This window comes from Aedes aegypti, chromosome 2 (assembly GCF_002204515.2).
Source record: "Aedes aegypti strain LVP_AGWG chromosome 2, AaegL5.0 Primary Assembly, whole genome shotgun sequence".
Taxonomy (NCBI): Eukaryota; Metazoa; Arthropoda; class Insecta; order Diptera; family Culicidae; genus Aedes; species Aedes aegypti.
Window position 1 is genome coordinate 17,613,676 of NC_035108.1, and position 18,854 is coordinate 17,632,529.

At 40.4% G+C, this 18,854-nt stretch overlaps 1 protein-coding gene across 2 annotated transcripts in view; it reads left to right on the top strand.

Annotated features, from left to right (window-relative positions):
- Positions 1-17,005, top strand: part of LOC5571765 (HEAT repeat-containing protein 6) — a 41,595-nt gene extending 24,590 nt beyond the window's left edge. Inside the window, exons 1-5 of one of the 2 annotated variants that reach the window (XM_021840060.1) lie at positions 2,249-2,527; positions 2,604-3,226; positions 11,193-12,311; positions 15,588-15,751; positions 15,824-17,005. In XM_021840060.1, coding sequence (XP_021695752.1) covers positions 2,833-3,226; positions 11,193-12,311; positions 15,588-15,751; positions 15,824-16,867 — 2,721 coding nt within the window. In that variant the 5' untranslated portion in view covers positions 2,249-2,527; positions 2,604-2,832 and the 3' untranslated portion in view covers positions 16,868-17,005. Of the gene's footprint in view, positions 1-2,248; positions 2,528-2,603; positions 3,227-11,192; positions 12,312-15,587; positions 15,752-15,823 lie in introns of those variants that run through there. The other variant, XM_021840059.1, reaches the window with a different exon arrangement.
- Positions 17,006-18,854: the final 1,849 nt, after the last annotated feature.

An 18,854-nucleotide genomic window follows, 5' to 3' on the forward strand; every position in this document is an offset into this window, starting at 1 on the left:
AAGTCAGCATGATCAGTGTCTTTACCATTGGTCGAAGGGAGAGGCAGTCGTTTACCTCGTTATATACGTAGACAACATCCTGATTGCTGGGAATTCGATTCTGGCGATCAAACATTTGAAACAAAAGCTGTCAAGAGAGTTCGAGATGAAGGACCTGGCCGAGGTGCGGTGCTTTCTTGGACTGAATATCAACCGAAACAGAGCCGACGGCGTTATGACGATCGACCAGAAGCAGTACGTGATGAAGATTCTGCAGCGTTTTGGGATGGAGGATTGTAGGCCGTCTGCTATTCCCATGGACCCTCATCTGAAGCTGCTCAAGTGTGAAGATCCGACGCGGTTCACGACGAAGCCTTACAAGGAGTTGATTGGGTGCTTGATGTACCTGATGATCACATCGAGGCTTGATATCTGCGTAGCGGTAAGCTATTTTGCGAGTTTCCAATGTTGTGCCACTGAAGAACACTGGGCTCACCTGAAGCGAATTTTTGAGGTACCTGCGAGCTACTGTCGACTACAACTTGGTTTTCCGGAGGTCGATGGAGTCGGAAACACTTTCCGTATATGCCGATGCGGACTGGGGTAATAATCTGGACGACCGGCGCTCCGTCTCGGGGTACGTGGTGAAGCTGCATGGAGCAACGATCTCGTGGGCAACCAGAAAGCAGACATCGGTGGCGTTGTCGACGACTGAGGCGGAGTTCATGGCTCTTTGCCAAGCCAGCTGCGAAGCGATGTGGGTGGTGAACCTCTTGAAGATGCTTGATGTGGAAGTTGCCTTACCGGTGACTATCTATGAGGACAACCAGCCATGCATTGTGTAAAGAACCGAGAAAGCATAGAAGGATGAAGCATATCGATATCCAGTACTTTTTCCTGCGAGACCTGATCCAAGAGAAGAAGATTAAATTACAGTATCAGCCAACCGAGGACCAACTAGCGGATCTGATGACGAAAGGCCTTCCTGCCCCGAGATTCAGTAAACTGCGAACGATGCTGGGATTGATCAATTGAGGCGGGATGTTGAAGTACAATCGATCATAGCAACCTTCTGATATTGAATGTAAGAGATCCTGAAAATAAATTTATTCATTCCTTTGTCAACCACCAACCAGTAAACTGCCCATAAAAGCATAACTGTCCCATATTGATTTTCGAACCAACACCTTTTTTTGTCGCAACATCCATGTTTTAATATGTATTTTACTCTGCACATAAAAATTTACACACTTTGTTTGAAAATGTTGTGAAAAAATATGAAGTAGGTGCAGTCCCATATTGAAAAATAAAGGCATAACAGTCTCTATATGAACTTTCAACCGAAATATCCAATGCGAAACATGAATTGTGTTCAAGTTTATATTTTTTGATGATCAATAGAAGCAAAATGAGTTACCTGTGAGGTTGTGCTGAATGAATATGGCAAGTAGAAATGTACTAGAAAATCATGAACATTTGTATGAGAACTCAAACTTCAAACTTTGAGCGGTGTTTTCTCAATGCCTACTTTTTCAATATGGGACAGTTATGCCTTTATGGGCAGTAAAGGTGTCTTTCATTTTCACTCTGCTAAAAGTAACGACCATTAACTTAATGAGAAAAATGATTTCATCGCAGTAATCCACGGCATGTCAGTGAAAAATAATACCTCCACTATTGTGTCGCGACCGGCCAAACTCACGAATGTGCCGGCTGGAACAACGTCCGCGGAATTGGAGTCCTCTCCATCCGACATCTCACGTCCGTTCTCGTTGACTATATTCGAAAGACTACCACGAGTTTTCCGTCTGCTTTTGCCAAGACCCTTTTACCTCTCACTCGAGAGAAACTCTCCACAACGAGTAAAAGAGCATTTTTTTTTCTACAATCCCGCTTCCCTAATATTCCGTTATAAAGCCTAACATTTCAAAAGGTACTATTCATAAATGATGACATTATTAACGCTCCGTTAATATAGATCAACATATTATAATGTTTTATTCATAATTATAAGATAGGTATCTTTATGTAAGAGATTTGCAGCCCGGAACTGACTCATCTATCTTCATAATTGATCATAATGCTGATTACTTCGCTTCTATACCACAATTCCCCTCTCCTGTACTCTCTCAATTATAATTCTGTATTGTCCATCCATAAAAATAAATAAAACTTTTTAATCAATCTTGCTTACACGGAAAAAATCAAATTGCAAAACAAGTAAATAATACATAAATAAGTTCAATTTAAACATTACGCTAGTGTTTTCGTGTTGCCTCATTCCTATCCCTTGTCTCTCCTGATGACGTCATGTCGAATGTCGATTTCAGCGTCTGTCTTTTCGCGAAAACAGTGAGACGGAGAAGAAAGTGAAATTTTTGGTTGGCTGCAGCTATTTTTGTTTGCGGAAAATTGTATTCATTTTTGACTTGTCTGCGGTATTTTTATACTTTGAAAAGTATTTCGAAGTGTTCAGTAATCGTCCATTATCACTTTGAAATAGCTTTCCGGGTTTTTTGAATAGGATCGATATGAGAAAAAGGGGAGGGTAAGTTTGTTTAGTGACTTTTTCCATCATATTGCTCACAGTGGCACACCTATAATAATAATGTTTCTTTTATTAGCTATCGTCGAAGTCGGAGCCGAAATCCTCGTCGTGGAGGAGAGGAACAAAGCGATATGACGTTACCAAGGCGCAACTTATGTTCAAACCTGTCAACTGGAACCATCAGAAGCTGGAATTGGTGACGCGCCTAAGTTACCGTTCGAAAGTAGATTTCCGGCGCTCGGAACGAGAAATCAGCGAATGGAGAAAGACCAAGGAAATCACGACCAAAGGATGAGACGTTCCGGATGCAGCACTTAACTTTTCAAGGAAGTGGGATTTCCGACCGAGATTGCCGATGTTTACGCGGAGTTAACCACTCCAACTCTGATCCAGTCGCAAGGTTGGCCAGCCGCTACATGGTCGGAATTACCAAAACCGGATCCGGTAAGACGCTTTCTTATCTTCTACCCGCTTTGATGCCCATCGATGAACAGTCGCGATTGCGTCGTGGAGATGGACCCATTGCCCTGATTCTGGCCCCTACTCGGGAATTGGCACAGCAGATAAAACAGGTCACCGACGACTTCGGACGGGCAATAAAAATCAAGAATATTTGTCTCTTTGGGGGAAGCGCAAAACGCCGAAGCTCGTATTTGGTGTTGGATGAAGCTGATCAAATGTTAGCATTGAAATCGAACGGTAAGAGAAAAAAAAAACAAGATTTCGTAGAAAAGTATCTCTAAACAAATTTATTACAATGTATCCTAATTCAAATCAAGTATGACGTTACAATCGATAAGAAATCATTCGAATACGTGGTATAACACCATATCTTTGAATTTTCCGGGCATTTTGGTACTGCGGCTTGGCCTTGGCCGAGGTACTTGATGCCGTTGTTGACTCTCTTCTCCTTGCGCCCCGTGTTGGGCATCAATTGCAGTATTCCATGAACGAAGTCCTGCAGAACCGTTTGAATGATCATTGATTTCAATGAGTCTCTGATTCTGTTGTGCTTCGCCTTCTCTTTCAGCTTCAGTTTGTGCATCTGTGTAAACATATCATTGTTAATATTATTTAGAAAAAGAAAAGCAATACTATCCTACCGTGGCTGGTAATCATGTACCGATCATCCTGAGTGGTGTTGTTAACAACATTTCTTGTAGTGGAATCTAACTGATCTCCGGTTTCAGCTAGATCTGAGTTATCATCGTCAGTCGTTTCGTAGATCCTTTTTGCATCCTCGACATTTCGGGAATACAGCACACCTCGTTCACTGCGAACAACGATTTTTGCACCATCTCTGGCTAGGATTGTGAACTTTTCCGAGCCAAAAGTAGGATCAGATTTGGCTCGCTTCTGCTGTGCAAGAACTACATTGTCTCCAACGGATAAATCAGATGCTTTAGCTCCTCGTCGCAGATCAGTGTACTTCTTGCTTTCGTGTTTCGTAAAGGCATCTTTCTCTTTAATGTCTTCTCGGTCAACTTCGTAAGGCAGCTTGGAATCCCATAGGCATGGGAAGAAACCCCGCCATTTCCATCCAACTAACAGCTCAAAAGGGGTCACTCCCAGACGTGACAGAGGCCGAACTTTGTTGTGCGCATGAACGTAATTTTCAAGGGCTAGTCTCCAATTACTGTTGTCCAACTTTGATGCGGCCAAGATCTTTTTGATGCCTTGATTCTGGCGCTCGATAGCTCCATTGGACTGTGGGCTTAAAGGAATAGATTTCTGGATTTTTATCCCTTTGTTCTCCCAAGTTTTTACGAATTTCTCACTTTGAAAGGGGGGCCCGTTGTCACTCTGCATGACCAACGGGTATCCCCACATCGTGAAGACTTTACTTAAAGCATCAATAGTGGTATCCGCGTTGATAGATTTCATCTCGATCACATGTAAATACCTGGAGTATGTGTCCACGACTACTAAGAATTCTCCGCAACCAAATTCCTTATCGGTATAGAAATCGATCTGGAGTATTTCCCACGGCCCTCGGGGTAGTTCTCTAGATGTTAGTGGGATTGGTGGGTTTTTCTTCGAAACAAGGAGACATGTTTCGCAAGCCTTTATGTATGATTCAACTTCGGCACTCATGCCCGGCCACCAGAAGTAATCACGCATGATGTGTTTCGTTGATGATATTCCTCCGTGTCCCTGGTGAGCTGACTGGATAGCTTTCCGACGTAATACTTGGGGAAGGACAATTCTATCGTTCTTGAAGATCAAGCATCCAAAAACACGTAGTTCTTTCGCTTGCGTTTCATATCTTCCAAGACCTGCATCCCATTCATTAGTTTTAATAGCATCTCTAACTCTTGAGAGCTCGTTGTCGAATTCAGAAGCCTCTTCTATCTCTCGCCATGAGATTTCCATTGCTCCCGTGTCAAGATAGTACAATAAGTGTTTTTCATCTGCATCGTCATCAAATGATTTTTCCGGTAAATTTTGCTTAACCAATCGAGAAAGAGCGTCAGCTAAGTTCAAATTTCCTGGAATCCTTTTTACAACAAACGTAAAGGGCTGTAATCTCAGAGCCCACGATTCAGCTCTAGTCACCGCACGTCGTCCAATACGATGTAAGCCACTGAAAATAAACTCATTGGCTTCAGCGTCTGTTCTGATGGTGAACGAAATACTCATCAAGTACATCGAGAACTTTTCTACACCCCAGACCATCGCTAGCGCCTCTTTTTGAGTCTGGGGGTATTTCTGTTCTGCCAGTGATAGAGTTTTGGACGCGCAAGCAATTACTCGAGGGCTATGCTCTTTATCAAACTGGACTAATACAGCCCCTAAACCATACGGTGATGCGTCTACGTAAAGCTCTGTATCGTCGGTTCTACTGTAATATCCGAGAGTTGTTATAGTTCTCCAGGCGTCGTTTTTTAAATATTCGAATTCTTCTTCTAGCTCAGCATCCCAGTAGAATTTGTCCGACCTCGCCAATTCACGCAGTTTCCACGTTCTCTCAGCACGATTAGGGATGAATTTCTCGATGAAGTTGACGAGTCCTAAAAAGCTCTTTACTTCAGCAAGCGTTTCCGGGCTTCTAAAGTTCTGAAGTGCAGCGATCTTTTCATCTTCTAATTTCCATCCATTCGATGATACTTCAAACCCCAGGAATGGTACTGATTGTTGGCCATACACGCATTTTCCTTCATTTATGGCGACATTATGGTTCTCCAAACATGCCAATACTTTCGCCAAGTTTCTGTCATGGTCAAGTTTCGTCTTCCCATAGACCATGATGTCGTCTAAATAGTTTACGACACCTTCGCAATCGGCAAGAACCACTGTTTGTAATATTTCCTGAAAAATATCAGGGGCATTACAGAGGCCGAAGGGCAGTCGCTTGTAACGGTAGATTCCATCTCCCGCGAAAAAATTTGTTAAATGCCGAGAGTCTTCGTTCAGTTCAATGTGAAAGAACGCGTTTTTTAAGTCTATTGTTGAGAACCACTGAGCCCCGTGAAGTTCCAATAGAATAGACTCAAAAGTTGGCATTTTAAACGGTGTTCTTTGGATACTTCGGTTGGGGCCTCTTAAGTCGATCACCAGACGGATATCATCCTTGCCTTTGGGGACTACCAATAGGGATGAGCAAAAGGATCTGTCCATATTTGGCGTAACCTTTTCTATGATTCCAGATGATAATAACTCATTCAGTTTTAGTTTTGTCAATTCCTTGAACGCCGAAGGAATATTTGTGTAAACATTTCTGGAAGGAGGTTTATCTGAATCATAATTCAACGTAACTGGCGGAACATTGAACTTCGGGAACTCCTTACACGGTTCCAATGGTTCAACTGTAGCAATGCTCGTATCATAACGTCTCGGCAGCCATTGATCCCGACGTCTTACTGGTACATTCAATCCTATGTCAAGAACGCAATATCTGATAGCGGTATTAAAACCGAGCAATGCATGTATCTCATCGACAACGTAGAATTTTTCTATTGTCACGGGCCGATCTTCCGAAATGAATAGCTCTGCTGAGAAAGTTGCTTCAACTTTGATATGTTCTTTTGAAGCATATGCTTTAAGGGGCTTGTCAGAGGAGAAACGTAATGTTAGAATTTTTGACGATGCCATTTTGTCTGCCATAATTTCGTCGAATGACTTCTTCGTAATGGTGTTAACCTGTGCACCTAAGTAAAATAATCATATAATTGTAATCTTATTTACAACTATGTACTACAAACCTGAATCTATCATAAACTGAACTTTAAGTCCTGCGACTCTGGCAACGATTATCGCATCAACAATCAATGGGATTGAGGGTTGCATTTGCATTGTACATATATTGTGACTACTACTCGTTGCGTCTGTTGAACGATTGACCAGCTTCAGTGATACCTAAAAATATATTTTTCATTTTTTTTCTTTTATTTTTTTTATTTCTTTTTTTTAGGTTTGTTTATTCGAGTTAATAATCATCATTGGAACCACATGGTAGAGAGAATCAGCAAGCAGCAACGATAATTTTGAAAAATCACGCGAGCCGCATTCTTGAATTTCAATTTTATTGAGGAATCACAAACGGTGACGAAGATATTTACTGTGCCATGGATCATTGCGTTAATTTCGATAATATTAACGTCGTTTGCAATGTGCAACTAAACAAATTTAGAGAATCATTAAAGGCACGATTGACGTAAAATTTGATCACTGTTACATCATTTGACGTTGTCTAAAGCTAAGAGATTCCATCGATCATACTAGCGAAGTCCGAATAGAACTAAATATTAGATGATAAATTATCAAATTCGTGCTTATTCTGAGAATTGGGTAGGGTGAGACGTGTCGAATGAGGTGACAATTGTCGACTCGCTCCCATTTGAATAATATTGGTCGTCTCACGTCGCTCGTGGTGAGATCGACTCGTCTCATCTCACACGATTCGCAGAATAAGCCTGATTATCAGGGATACACGATTCGATCTTCGTTAGACTGTGATCTACTTATCAGGCTCCTAAGCGTTTTCTTTCAAGTATTCAATCGTTCAAGGTAAACCATGTGATTACAATATATGACTCATGCTACGAAATAAATTATATAAGCTCTAAGCCCATCAATTTGTTTTTAAGTTCATTTTATTAGTAAGGAAGGTTGTACATGAAAAAAAAGAATCGTTTTGCTGAATTTAATCCACGTTTCAGCCATTTAGGATATCGTAAAAGAAATCATGATAGAAAATAGTCAGATCTACTCCGGATCTTCAACAGCATCCTGTACCTTATTGACTGCTTCTTGCTGCTCAGGTTTGCACTCGATTGCTGCGATTTTTCTTGGAACGCCTTGCTCGTCTGAGTCCAATGGACGCTTCCATGACCTTGCTTGAGTTTGTTGGCTCGACGATGTACACGCTCGAGCGATATGGCCCATACGTCCGCACTTGTGGCACACTTTTTCGGTTGCAGAGCATGAGAAAGACCGGTGAGCGAAGCTGCCACATCTCCAACAGTTCTTTTCACCTTGGTTGCGTAGCATTCCCGAGTTGAACGCTCTTCCTCCTCTTCGACCACCACGGCTACCACGGAACACTCCTCGAGGAACTGCTCTGTCTCTCCAGTTTACTTGTCGTTGCACTTGCACATCGTACGATCTTGTAGACACAGCTGCAACATTCATCGAATCGGTTCGGGGCCGTAGTTTCTGTAGTTCTTCTTCTTCGTTTTCTTTCTCGTATTCACGTTCTCGAACCAAGTCAATAAGATCCTTCATAGTTCCTTGCTTTATCCAATTCCTGCGAGCAAGCGTTCGAACCTTGATATCGCTCGCACTTTTGGTGACAACACGGACCACCGCTTCCATTTCTTCTTCGATACTGTAATTACACAACTTGGCAGCTGTCGCGATTCGGCGGACAAACTCGACACTGCTCTCAGAGGGGAACTGGCTCAAATTCATTAGCTTGCTGCGTTGAGACAGAATGTACGTTCGTGAACTAAAATAATCATCCAGGCGCGCTACAGCATTCGAAAATGGCGCCGTCTCCTCGTCAGGCATTCCAGGTGACGAAATCGTAGTGCTGAAAATTTCTCGTAATTTGGCTCCTGCTTTGACTTTAAAAACACCAAACTTGGCATTTTCGTCTGCTGAATTCACCAATTGAAGCGACGCGAGCAGCGTTTCTTTCCAATATTCATATGATCTCTTGTCGATTTCCGTTTCGCCTTCGGTTGGGACACATTGTGGGATATTCAATGTTCCCAGAGTCCAACTGGTCATCGTTGACAATAATAACGAATCATTCCTGGTCTCAGAAGATTCTTCTCTCATTGTACTCGAACAGGCATGATTGAGTCCATCACGTACACTCTGTTCCGCTGAAAGTCTTGATATCTGTTCTCGTAGAGACGTGTTTTTTTCAACAGCGTCTTTTAGCTCTCTGAGCAGTTTTTTCTTTGATACTTTTCTGTAACAAGGGACAAAATAAAACATCTTTTAATTAACAGCATCACCGTTTCTTTTGATCCAAAAATTTCAAGCGATCTCCAGACACAACTATTTTAACTTTTTATTTTACTTCCTTCAAGTAGCTTTTCAGCTCCCTTATGTTCCAATATTTATCTCATCAATTCCTTATTTGATTTCATTTGATCATTTGTTTTTCTTCTATAACATATATTTTTTTTGTTAAATTTTCCATCTTTTTTTTTTTAATTTCTAATTTCATTGCATTTATTTTTTGTTTAGGTTCCATCTCAGTTATTCAACTGTTCCATATTTTCGTGACATTTATTTTCTGTTTCTATCGCATTTATTTTTTTTTTTTTGTTTCTATCGCATTTATTTTTTTTGTTCCGATCACATTTATTATTTTTTTTTTCATCTCTTGTTTCCGCATTTATTTTTTCTTTCTCTTTTTTCAAACATTGCTCATTTATTTTTTTTTTGTTATAGCATCAATCAGTTCTAATCGAACTCTGGACTTTGCAAACTCTTTTGATCTCAACCATACTTACTCCTTCGGTTTATTTTCCGCGCTACCGACTGCGCCAATGTCGCGACCGGCCAAACTCACGAATGTGCCGGCTGGAACAACGTCCGCGGAATTGGAGTCCTCTCCATCCGACATCTCACGTCCGTTCTCGTTGACTATATTCGAAAGACTACCACGAGTTTTCCGTCTGCTTTTGCCAAGACCCTTTTACCTCTCACTCGAGAGAAACTCTCCACAACGAGTAAAAGAGCATTTTTTTTTCTACAATCCCGCTTCCCTAATATTCCGTTATAAAGCCTAACATTTCAAAAGGTACTATTCATAAATGATGACATTATTAACGCTCCGTTAATATAGATCAACATATTATAATGTTTTATTCATAATTATAAGATAGGTATCTTTATGTAAGAGATTTGCAGCCCGGAACTGACTCATCTATCTTCATAATTGATCATAATGCTGATTACTTCGCTTCTATACCACATATTGGTACACTGTTCCTTTAGTTGCGGTATATTTTTAATTTGTGTTGCTATAGTTGCGGTATCCGTGGTTTTCTTATGGGATCCTCCACTATAGGAACACTTTACCGCAGCTATTGGTGCAAGCAAGAACAGTTTTAGCAGTTTTAGCGATATTTCATCAGTTTTAAAGCAATTTGAACGCTCTTTTCAACTATTCAGTGTGTCAACAAGCCAAGAGGTCGAGTGGCAGTGTCGGTTCTGTGGTTAATGTAATAAAATCAGTGAAAACGGCACTACCGCAACTATAGGAACACCCACAACTAAGGGAATACTTACCCTAATAAATCTTCGAGCTGTTTAGTAGAATACCTATAAGTTGATGAAAAAACCGAATTTAGTACTATACCATTTAGTTCCACTAGTGTTTGTATCTTTTGACAGATACGCGTATTTAGACCTCAACTAAAAGGCCGTCTTCAGTGTCGTGTACTAGACTCGACTTGAGTACAAACTCTAGTGGGATTTCTGTGGTACTAAATTCGGTTTTTTCATCTACCTACTTATGTTGCTGGTTTTTGGAAATAATAAAAATGTGTGTTTTCACGGTACTTTTGAAAATATCTTTTTTTTCTGGAACATTTGTTATTTTCCGTGTCACTAACGGAAAAACTGGTTTTAAATAATTATAATACCGCTAGGCTCTTCTTCTGCTATAGGTTGATTGTAGAAAAATATAAGAGGTACTATTTTCTGTATTACACATTAAATGAACCCCAGGCATTTGTAGGTTATAAAATAATACAATCTTTTAAACAATTTTCAAAAATACAAAAAAATCATAAAAAAAACTATTCTTATATGCGTGTTATGGCTCAAGGTTCAAGCCAAAAATAAAATCATTTTGATTTCCGAGCTACAAAAAAATGCACCAAAATTTCAAAGAGTACCTCGTCTAAGAGTGGGGTTGGGTATTATACATTTTTTGGTCTCTTTCTGGTTCCCATTTGGTCACTTTTTCCTGAGAAAAGGTCTACACCCGATTCTCTTTTTTCAGTTCAAAATTTAAAAAACCGTTAAAAAAAGTAACATCATTTCTCGACGTTTCATGCAAAAATAAGGTTTTAGTGGAAACAAATGTTCAAGACACTTAGTCGCTACTAAAGTTGGCCTTATAAATATTCAGCCTTATATTGGAATCCCAAATTTCAAGTAAATGAAGAATATGATTATTAATACATTCATTATGCTACAGGTTCAACCTTTACAACAACCGCCCACGCTGCCTATCGTACCAGTGATTCGGATTTCTCCGAAAGTGAATCCTCTCGGGCTCAAATTGACCGGCACAAGCTGTCCAAGTTGCGATTGACCGCTCTCACCCTCGTCAGCACAATTGCTCAAACCGTAGAGAAGAAAGTAATGTTCGGATATTGGCACGCCCTATTTCCGGACGAAAGCCGAACGCCTGCCACGGTATCGCTACTAAATTGTGTCCTTAAAGATCCCTCGCCAAAATGCAGAATAGCAGCCATTCAGGCAATATCCTTTATGGTTTACAAATCGAAACCGTTCCTAATTCAAGCGGAAAGTGGCAAGAAAGCGTCCGTTTCCTTTACCCCGTTCTCGGTTGCTCTCGGGAACATGATCACCGAAATGTACGAGATGATTACTCAAGCTCTGGCGGACGAAAGCGACTATTCCGTGCTCACGCAGATACTGAAATGCCTAACAGTGTTCATCCAGGCCACGCCGTTCCATCGCCTGAAACGTGGAATCGTAACCAAATTCGTCCGGTTCGTTCGAATACTGACCAGACACAAAGATCCCACGATCAAGGTCGGAGCTCTGATGGTGATGGGATTTCTCATATCCGTCAGTGAGATGACACCGGAAATAGCCGACATTGTTGGGATCCCCAAAACGGAAATCACCAACAAGAGCAGTGAAACCAGGAAGAAGAACACCACCGAAGCACTGAGTGTTCAGTTCGACGATGAAGAGGAAGAACTGATGCAATCCGACGAAGAGCTCGAATCTGCTGTCCAAACACCGGACGCCCCAGAAGGTGAAGCTTCATCGTCGAGCGGTCCCAAGATGTCCTGGCTGCTGCAGATAGCGTTGGAAAATCTTGGAGTGACCATCAACCAGTACAAGGTGGCCACACCGTCGGTGGTCATGCCCGTCCGGATGGAGTGCCTTCAGGTGCTGTCGGCGATGGCGTCCCACTATTCGCTGCTGGCCGACCATCTTCTGCTGGTGGCTGCTGCGCTTAAAAATTCCTTCAACGACGCCATCCCGGAGATCAAGCTGTACGCCGGGCGGGTGCTGGATTTGATCGGGCATGCCATCAATACGTCGCTGCTGGTGAAAGGTGAGTGATTTTCTAGGTTTATGTTACTTCATGATCAGCTTGGGTGAGAAAGAAGTGTATCGGAGACTTCGCTTAGGCCAGTATGATGCCTGGGATGAACCTGTATTCCTACTATTTGCGACTACTGCATTGTATAATGATGCTTTATGATTTCTTCGGGAATCCTTAAGGGATTTCGTTAGGAGTTTCTAAGTGGTTTGTTCCAAGTATTATTCCAGATATTTTTATAGCTTTTTTTTCGAAGAATTGTTTCTTGACCGAGATAGGTTTTCCAATATATTTTTTTCTTAATAGGTATATTAAATATTTCTACAAAAATCCTTCAGGCACCCAAGTAGACATATTTTTTTTAAACTAGCATAGCTGAAAGTACATAGTATGTTTGAAAGATATGTGAGATAAAAGCTTTAACTGTCAAAAACTTTGTGCTATAGAATAGTATTATCTTCGGAAGGATAATACTCCTCAGAACAAGTTCTGGGGAATTCCTCGGAGATATATTTATATGAGGAGACACAAATATCAGAAGCTTTACAGCACAACTATTCAACAAGACCATGGTGAGATTAGAGAGTTCGAATACCAGAATATCTTCGTGTTTTTGGACTTCCTATGTCTTTGCATAGAGTAAAAGAAAGAAGAGTTCAGACCGACTATTTGAAAGTTCAACGTCAAACTGCAAACTATTCCTCAAATAAACCTGCCGGAAATAGCTTTATGAAATTCTAAAAATGCAATCTGTAATTAATGAATAAAATTTTCTGGCGTTCGTACAGAAATTCTTCTAGCTTTCCTTCCAAAATCCTGTCAGCACTAACATTAGCTTGAGTTCTTTGAGAGTTTCCTAAGAAGTTCGACCATGAATTTTACAATGATGCCTGAAAAATTGTTCCAAGCACTTTAGTTGATTACTCTTAACACGATTTTGCAACATCATCCTATAGTTTCCAGAACTTCTTTCAGTGGTTCCACCAGAAGTTCTTCCAAAGTTATCTGAAGATTACTTCAGGAACCATTCAAACAATTATTCTCTCAGACATATCGCTTCAGAAGCTTTTCCAAGTATTTCATATTGAATTCCTCCAGTGATTACTACAAGGACACTAGTTTTAATTTTCCTAAACTGGTATTCCGGTATCATCCTAGGACTGAAAATTGGCTGAATAATTCGGATAATCGGAAGTTATTTAGGAAATTCACCAGAATTTACCAGGCATTGGCTTAAAAATTCCTACAGCAATTCCACCAGTGATTTTCTGAAGATATAATAAATCGACAAAAAATTGTGCTACCATTTTAGGGGGTTAACTTAAGCGCTCGCACCGGCAATTTTCAGCAGACCAGAAATGCGCTTGATTTTACCATGTCTGTTGTCGAAATCAGATTGTTGTAAATTATTTATGTCAAATGTACCGTAAACAGTTTCAAGAATGGGCGTAGTCAGCTACAATAGTAATTTTTACCACAGATTTTTTTTCCCGTGTGGGACCCATGCAAACAAAAGTTCGGAGAAAATGGCATGTTTTGGCTTAATCAAGTCACTTTTTAAATAATTAACCAAACTTAATAGTTTACATAAAGTTCGTTTAAGTTGCTTTTATAGAATCATATTTACCTTCATGTACGTAAGAAGAGCAATTCAAACTTGGTCTGAACTTTCAAGTTGTTGATGAGTTTATGAGTTACTCTCTCGGGAATCAAGTTCGGTTAATATCCGTAGTGTTCTCTTAATCAGCGAAAAAGTTTCACGGGAACTAGATTTATGCCAAGAGTGAACTATGGAGTTTACTGCTAAAGTACAATCCGAACTATTGGTTGCTTGGCGAGAATTTATTTAAAAATACACCGACACATTAACGCCTCCAGTGGACGATTTGCCCTTTGAATGAAGCACCACACTAGATAACGGACTAGCATGCAACGCCCATTGCCAAATGTACAAATTGAAATTGCGAAAAGAAACCACGTGCTCCAGTGGGGAACGAACCCAAGACTCCCTATTCGCTAGATGGCCGCTTCAACATACAAGCTGCGAATCGATCAAGAAAGCGCTTTTTTATGATTGCAATACGCAGTTGAAAAGAAATGCAAACGGGTGTCGCTGTTGAAGGAATCGGTGAGAAATTTCACACTTTTGTAACACAGTGATTTTTTGTGTTAATATGATGGTTGGTTGGTTTGACTTTATTAACGAGATTTTTAGCCCTGGGCTAGTTCATCTCAGGACCAACGGCTTTACTTCCCTTCCGAAGCAAGTCGTCACTATAACTTTTTACGTCATAAGTGACTATGTCGGGGATGGGATTCGATCCCAGGTCCTCGGCGTGAGAGTCGAGTGTTCTAACCACTACACCAGGTCCGTCCCCTGTGTTAATATGATTTTCGTAAAGAATTATTCAGTAAGTTAGTAGAATATCTGAATTATTCAGCACATTTTTAATAGTATTTAAAGTACTCCTAAGAGAAATTCTTGGAGACTCCCATGGAGAATTTACTTTGAGCATTGTCAGAACATTTTTCTGAGAAATTCGAAGCAATTAGGATGAGCTACTGCGACCACTGTTTAGAACTACCTATTGTGGAATTACCCGTAGCCTTAGTGTCGCATGTCACATTACATTTCCACTGTAAAGTTCTTGTATCGATTCCTCAGTTATTGATGAGAAAATTGAATATGATGAAAAAGCGCGTCCTTTATCAAACATAATCGATTGAGGAACCAAATGGATAGTACCGATGTTGGGCCATGTAATAAAACTCTGGTCTCATCCTTGTTTCGCTTTTAGGTTAGTTTGAGAAAAACACAAGAAAAAAGAATTGGTAATAGTAGTAAAACCGAATCAAACTAGAAAGTGTCTTTAGTAATCAGCATTCAAGTGAGTCCTTGAATTACCAGTATTTTGCAGTTCCGGTTGAGTTAGTATTCATGATTGTTGTCTTAGCTTCAATAGCAGTTAAATTCTGAGTCTTTAACCGTCTGCTATTACGAGAACATATTACCCTAGCCCAAAAAAAAAAAAAAAAACAAGATGAGACTAGGGTTAAGATGGGTAGATATTACTCCGTAACGCACCACGAAATACTGACCCACTCGCGTTACGGTTCCTGAAGATTCTCTTAGAAAGATTCTTAAACAAATCTCAAAAAAAGCGCTCACCAATCGGCCATCAGTGAATCTTTTTTGAATATTGGGAAATAATCAGTAAAATTCTCGCACACATATGTCCTTGATTCATAGAAAAGTATTCTATTTTCTGTTTGATTTCACCTCATCAGTAACAATCGACCCGGATGAACTGAACACCTCCGTGGACTTCTGGGTGACCATGCTACCGATCGTTACCGAGCAGATTCAGGACATCCAACAGAACGCCTCGCTGCGGGGTATCTGCTGCGACGCCCTCGGCAATCTGGGAGTGCACGTGTTCGAGAAGCTTCCGGTAAGTAGCTTTTCCCTATTTTGATAAGTATGAAGAACAATACGGTTAAATGACCTCGACCTCCCCCGACAGCGTGACAGGCAGATCGTCCTCGTATCCCTCCTGACCGGGTGTACCTTCGACGAGGACAGTGGCGTAAGTTCGGCTGCGGTTCGCGCCCTTTCGGTGTACATTCTGTTTCCCTCGCTTCGGGACAACATCTGCTACATTGAGAACACAATAGAAGCGATATTGAGGATCATGAAGGATCCGAATGTGGCTGCGCGGGTGAAGGCCAGTTGGTCACTTGGAAACATTACGGATGCGTTGGTGTTGAATAGCAGCGATCCTAGCGTGGAGAAGGTGAGTGATGCTATGATGAAGGCGATCTTGGAAGCGGCAATTGTGGCCGCTGGGGACAACGATAAGGTCCGCTGTAACTCGGTACGTACGGTAGGGAATATGCTACGAATGTTGAAGGTAGAACATTTCTCGCAATCGGTTTGGTTGGAGTTGTGCCAGAAGTCGGTGGAGAAGCTAGTCCAGAATATTCTAAGTTCAAACAATGTGAAAGTTAAGTGGAACGCGTGCTACGCGATCGGGAATGTGATGCGAAACGATTTGATGTTTAGCGAGGGAAGTCGAATTGATTGGCAGAAGCAGATCTTCCCGGCTATTTGTCAGATTGTGATCAACTCGAATAACTTCAAGGTGAGAATCAATGCTTCGGCTGCATTGTCGGTGATCAATGTTCGGTCACACTACGGCATATATTTCGTGACGGTTTGGAGTTCGCTTCTGAAGGCTTTGGAGCAATCGGATAACCTAGTAGACTACAATGAGTATAAGCATCGAGATAACCTCCAGGAACAGTTGTGCCTTTCATTGTCCCATTTCCTACGGCTAGCCTCGAAAGAGGACCTTCCGGCTATGGCTGGTGAGCTGTTGCCCCTTTTTGATGCCGTGCAGCAAAATTGGGATCGGGTCGTGAACAGAATACTGCCGGAGAAATCGGCCAAATTGATGGAAGCTCACGTTAAACTGCAAGAAAGCGCACGAAATCCTGAAGTTAAAAGTGCCGTTCAAATGATTCTGAAGTGCTTCCGCAATGAGGGACAGGGGTTGTATGGGTTCTAGGACACAGGGATAGGAATTACTCGCAAGGTCACGTATTTTAAGAATTGTACATTATTTATTATGTTATGCACTTTTGAAGTGACCAACTTTCACGTACGTTCCTATTCATTCACATAAATATATTTTTTTCGCATAGGACCGTTCTCCTTATCATCTTTCAGAATTTGAAAGAATTCCTTCCTGCAGGTAAGCAACTCCGGAAAAAAAAATCATAAATGGAAAACTGCGTTTTCAAAGTACAGGACGGAAGGAAGTTATACGCACGTGATAACGATAAAAGGAACCAATTTACGGGTTTCCCTTTTACCTACAGCACGCATAAGGGAGTAATAGCTCGTTCAGTGCCTTTTGGAAAAAGGCAACGGACTACCGCAATGAATGGAACGGAAGGACTCAGCGTGTAGGTAGTAGGTATCTACTTGTTTCGAATTTTGTTTTCTGCTGCTTTTTCGGTAATGAGCAACAAGGGTACAACAACTAAGAACCGTAGAAACTATTTCGAATCGATAAGCATTCAATGACGATGGAACGAAATAATATGCAATCATTATTATTTTTTAAAGCCATCAATATTTAAACATTAAAAAAGGCTTAATTCAATAAGGTCTCTATGGTGTAAAACATCAATTATGTGATTTTTTGCATTTCTACTGAAATGCCCTCCTGAGAGCCCAAAGTTATTAAGAAACACTTCTAGCCATTTGCTAGGATAATAATTCATCACTTTGCCACTAGCAACACTAGCAATCGAAACTGCTTCATTGTAATTTAAACGTTTTCCGTCAAAAAACTACAAAAACGAATGTTTCTAGTTTACAATCTGAATCTCATTTACATTCTTATTATGTTTTTTTATACGGATATATTTATTGGTTTTTTATATCCACATACTTATGAACAACTCTGAGCAGGGAATCTTCTTCAACAAGTTCAAGTTAAAAATCCTGATATATCGCTTTCAATGTAGGTATAGATTGCATGGTCCTTTTCAGTAAAATATTCTTGGACACGGAAAGATAGATAATTGCAAAGCCACTTTATGCGCATATAACCATTTAAATAACAGCGCCTTCGCAATATGCTCTCCGCATTATTAATCCTTGTTCATTATTTTGGTAGTGATATCAATGGTGACAACAACTTCGATGATGTTTTAACATTCAAAAATATTTTTTTTTTTTCAATTACAAGTATAGTTAATCAGCGGCAAAATAAAAAGATTTTTAAAAAATATTATAAAAAAAATAATTTAATGCATTTATTACTGCATCTAAGTGTTCCTATTTCCGCTCACGGTAAACAGATTTCGTGACGATCTTACTAAAAAATGCATTATTTCGAATTTCGTTATTTATCCTGATATTTTTTATGGTCAAACCATAGCTACTGCTGCAATAAAGAAGGCTATATACTAAAATCGACATTTCTTTAAAATATTGTTTAATTTTTTGCATGAGCGGTTATTGGAACACACAAAAATTCCTAGTGACCCAATAACCGCTCATGAGTTTTTGTGTTTTCAATATAAAGAATTATTTTGTGAAATGAAAATAATGTTGTTAATATTGCTAGAATATAGCCGCGCGAAAAATTTTGATTCTTGACACGAAAAATCAATTTCTACACTAGTGAGCGGAAATAGGTACATGAGCGGATACTGGTACACTGATGGTAATTTGGCAATTTTAGATGGTATTTGTCATCGCATATTGAGTGAAATGATTTATGACCGCTTTGTAGAACAAATGGAACCACTGTGCGTCGTAGACATGCACTCAAAATAATCCAAACGTCATTGTTAAGTGAAACATACATCGCACTTTTCACGTAGTACTTACGTGAATCAAAGGTAGCACTGAATGAACGCATGAACTTTTGAATTCGTATCTTCTACGAAACGAATCAATAGATCGTAGGGGAACTTACGTATTGTCGGCAGCTTAAGCAGCTGAACTTTTAAGAAGGCAATTTTACGCAACAATGGAGC